This window comes from Calidris pugnax, unplaced genomic scaffold (assembly GCF_001431845.1).
Source record: "Calidris pugnax isolate Ruff unplaced genomic scaffold, ASM143184v1 scaffold247, whole genome shotgun sequence".
NCBI classification, from domain to species: Eukaryota; Metazoa; Chordata; class Aves; order Charadriiformes; family Scolopacidae; genus Calidris; species Calidris pugnax.
The window spans coordinates 684,698-688,809 of record NW_015090980.1 but is presented as its reverse complement, the minus strand read 5'-3'; the positions used below and the strand labels follow the sequence as shown (position 1 = coordinate 688,809).

General features: G+C 61.4%; 1 protein-coding gene across 1 annotated transcript; it reads left to right on the top strand.

Moving 5' to 3' along the window:
* Window positions 1–4: 4 nt before the first annotated feature.
* TUSC2 (tumor suppressor candidate 2) lies at window positions 5–4,096 on the top strand (the record flags this gene model as incomplete). The annotated part of the gene is made up of 2 exons (XM_014953479.1): window positions 5–250; window positions 1,724–4,096. Coding segments are annotated over 2 exons (312 nt in total), but the record flags the coding sequence as incomplete, so codon positions are not given.
* Between the last annotated feature and the right edge of the window lie 16 nt (window positions 4,097–4,112).

The following is a 4,112-nucleotide window of genomic DNA, read 5'->3' as shown; positions in this document are numbered from 1 at the left end:
CCCGGGGCTGGTGGTGGTGGTGGTGGCGGTGGTGGCGGCCTGCCCCGGCTCCATCCCCCGCTCGGGGCGCGGGAAGCTGGCAGCTGTCGGCAGACCCTTTCCCACCCGCCTCCCCTCTCCTCTCGGCAGCTCCATGTATTACGATGAGGATGGGGATCTCGCCCACGAGTTCTACGAGGAGACAATCGTTACCAAGAACGGGAGGAAGCGCGCCAAGCTGAAGAGGATCCACAAGAACCTGGTACCTCAGGTAGCGTGTGGAGACGGGTGGCGGAAAGTCAATGCCAGAGCTCCACAGTGACAGCTGAAGTCACGGCCTTACCTTTCACCCCCCCCAGGGCATCTTCTTGTCAGGAAGGTGAAGGCTTTCTGCTCATCCCTCCAGACCCCTTTCCAGAGAGACGTGGTGCCCTAGCCCTTTAGAGCTGCCAGGCTGGGGAAGATCCCTCAGCTGAGTGTGTGTTGTGGGGCACAGAATGTCACCCGGCCATGCGTGGCTGTGGTGTCCTGTCACTGACCGCCTTCCCCAGGGTGCAGGGTGCTGCGCTTGCTCAGCCAGTGTCACGTCGCTGGCCCTGGCTTTGGGAGCAGCAGCCAAAGCCCATCACCCGCTGACACAAGTGCACACGTTCCCTCAGGCAGCTCAGTAGTGACAGTGGTGTTGACAGCTGTGTGTTTTCCATCTCGGTGCAGAAGTCTCTGCTTAAAATAAGCAACTGGGGTGAAGCTGAGCAGGAGTTGGGACGGCAGTGGTGGGGCTCAGTGCAGGAGATGGACAGTGTGCATGTAGGGAAGCTTCTGGAGGCCTAAACAGAGAAAAGGGAGGATCCAACCAGGGCTGGAGATTCCTGCAGGAGTCTTTCCTAAGTAAGCAGAAGGGCATGACTCTAGTGAGCACCTGGTGCGCTCCGAAGGACAAGGCCCCTCTGGGCTCTGTGCAGGCAGTTATGGGGGGGAAGAATTTGCCACTGCTCCCCAGGCTGGTGTTCTCACAGAGGCAGGCTTGGGCTGTGGGACTGTCTCCTACCCCTAACATCAGTGTGGGTTGAAACCCATCTGGCTGGAAAGCTCAGCTGAGCCATAGAGAGCAAACACCGGCACTAAGTAACCCTTTGCCAGGCTTTTCTCTGGCTCTGCGACTGCAGCCCCAAGCCCCCCCTCCGTCCCCAGCCCCCCACCTGCCATCGGGTCCTCCTGGTGCTGTAACAGGAGAAGGCTTGGACGGAGCATGGGAAAGGCGCCTGAGCTGACGTGGAGGGAGCGTGCATTCAGCAGCCTCCCCTCTGGAGAGAAAGCTGCTTTTCTTGTGCGCCAGCTGCCCTGGCTGCTCTCTCTCAGAGAGCTCTTTTCATTCTTTTTAAATCCCGTGAATGAAAGGTGCCGGATGAAAAGCCCAGACGGCCAATATCTGCCAGTCACGCACCAGCTGCTGCACGGGCAGTGCCTGGCAGAGCAGCTCCCTCCTTTCTCGCTCTGCTGAGCTCCGAACCCGCCATGTGTGGCCACCGGCCGCGCCGTCCTCCGCTCTCCAGGGACGAGTTCGAAGGGCAAAGTGCTTTCCCTTTCCCTTTGCCTGCCGCTGGTCAGGCGTACCTGGTGTCACAGTGGCTTTACTGACTCCTATTCCTTGAGGGTGCAGTGTCCTGCGTACGGGGTGACTCTTGGGGTTGGGGGCCGTTTGTTGGTGGTGGTCTCCTCTGCTCACCGCTGGCTCTCCTTCCAGGGCATAGTGAAACTAGAGCACCCTCGCATTCACGTGGATTTCCCGGTGATCATCTGCGAAGTGTGAGTCGCCAGACGTGTCTGCCCGCGGGCGGGAGGTCCTGCCCCACCGCCCCCCAGCCTTCACCAGGAGAGGCTGCGTCGTGTTCCCACCCGAGGAAGACTCTGGGCGCGCGGCGGGGACGAAGGCTCTCCCCTCGCCCAGAGGTGAGGCAGGCCGGAGCAGGCCGGGCTGGGCTTGGCTAGCACTCCTCGCAGGCGATGGGTGACCTTGTGCAATGACTGCTTACAAACATCCTCGCTTGAGTCAGAAGACTAAAATACTTTCGTTAGCCTCTAGCCGATGTTGGATGGGTAACTGGAACTGCGAACGAGCTGCTGTGTTTGAGCTGTTAAAGGGAGAGCGAGCCTGCACTTCTCACCAGACAAAATCCCCTGCTTCTCAGGTATGCGGCCCAGGGAGAGCCAGGGCAAGGTAACGCGCTGCCGGGGGCCCCGAGACCCCTGGGGCCCGGTGCTTAGATGGCCAGTGTCGCAGCGTGTCGCTTGACACGGGTGTTAGGTGATGCTCCCCTGGATGGGTCCGTTGATGGAGGATGAACGGGGCAGGCTGAGGGGGGACCGGTCTCCAAGCACATTCGGCTGCTGCTGCGCTCCTCTTGGGAAGGGGACGGAGATCAGATTCCGCTGTCTTGGACCTCAGTCTCTTCCCCCTCTGCGTCTCCCTGCTTACGCCGGCTCGGGGGTGGTTGGCTTCACTGCTGCCTGCAGTCCCTCTGCCCGCAGCAGATCTCTGTGATCCGTGGCCACCTCTGGTGGTAGCGAGGTCCCCAGCTCTGCAGCGGACTTGCCTCCCCCATTAGCAAACTGGCTCCTGCCAAGCACCGTCCCTCACCCGCTGTGGGGCCGGGCTGCTGGGCAAGCCATTTCCTTGTAACATCCTCACTCCTGCTCCTGTCTTGAACGTACCTCCTGGTGGGGTGGGCCTTGACAGAGCCGAGCAGGAAGGAAATCATCTCTTCCCTCCTGGTCCCCGAAAACAATCGGTCGGTGTGCCTGCCCCGGCTTGGAAATCTCCCTGGCGATGTGAACTAGGGTTCCTCCCGTGTCCCAGCTGGTGGCAGGAGGAGAAACGCGATGCACTTTAAAGGGAGGCTTTCTGCTCCGTCCCGGAAGGTCCTGCTCTTTTCTCCTCTTTCCTCCCGCTTGAGAAGGTTGGGGTCACCTTGGCAGCACCAAAAAACCTCTCGCCCCCACGTGCAGGTCCCAGGGTGCCGAGCCAGCCGCTGCGGGACCCGTGCTGTCCCTTGCCAGCGCTGGCAGCCACTGCCTGCCCGCTCGGCCGCCCCCAGACCGGGTGGGCAGAGGAGGACACGCCGTGGGGCAGCGGGCACAGCTTTAAACTGGGTCAGAGCCTGCTCCCCGCAGCAGCCGGCTCGGCTTTCCTCCTCTTTCGTTCCAGAACTTACTTATTTTCTAAGCACTTCAGACGTTCGCTACCTCGATTTTTAATTTAAGCCGCTGGCACTTGGCCGCCAGCCCTGTCGGCGTCTATAAGGTTGGATGTATCCATCCCCGCGCCCGCCCAGAGCCGCCCCGGGCGCGGGGCCACATTCCCGGCTTCGGGGAGATAACAGCGGCGTGGCTGTTGCCGTCTTCCTGTCACCACCTCTTCCCTTCACGTCCCCACCACCCGCTGTTCCCATGGAGAGGAGCGAGCTCGGAGGGTGAAGCGGCTGTGCTGGCTGCCGCCGGGCAGGGAAGCAAGGCAGGGCTGGGCTGGGCTCCGGCAGGGAGCTCGTCTACACTGTGATGCTGGGCGCTTCTTTCGACATCTTTTGTTCTGCTTGCTTGAAAGAGTCTCGTCTTCAAACAATCCCCCACTGAAGTGTTTCTTACTCGCACCACCTGCTCTCCAGTTTCTCCCAGGCTGGATCTCCTTGGGAAGGGTGTCCCTTGAGTTCCGGAGGAGAGCAGGAGCTGCTGTCCCCAGGAAGAGGAGAGAAAGCCGTGGGCTGCCCCTGCCACCTTGCTCCGCTGCCGTCCGGGGGCTCGGGAAGCTGCACCAAACCCACCTCGGGTACAGGGGGAAGGCGGAGGAGGAGCGGGGAAGGGGTTGGTGCCTTTTTTTCTGCCCAGACTAGGAGCCCCTCGCCTGGCTGCTGGCCAAAAATCTGCTGACAAGGCAGGGCCCAAACCCTGGGAGGGGGCAGAGACCCAGACCGGCTCAGCGAGGATGCTTTTGTCCTCCCTGACAGGCTGCCCACCCTTCCCCCGGGGCATCAAACATGCTTCCCCACCCCCCCTCCAAAAACCCACTCTTTCTCCCACCCCGCCGTGTCACCAGAGCAGCAGCAAACCTCCGCAGGCTGCCACCACGCTGTGTCCTA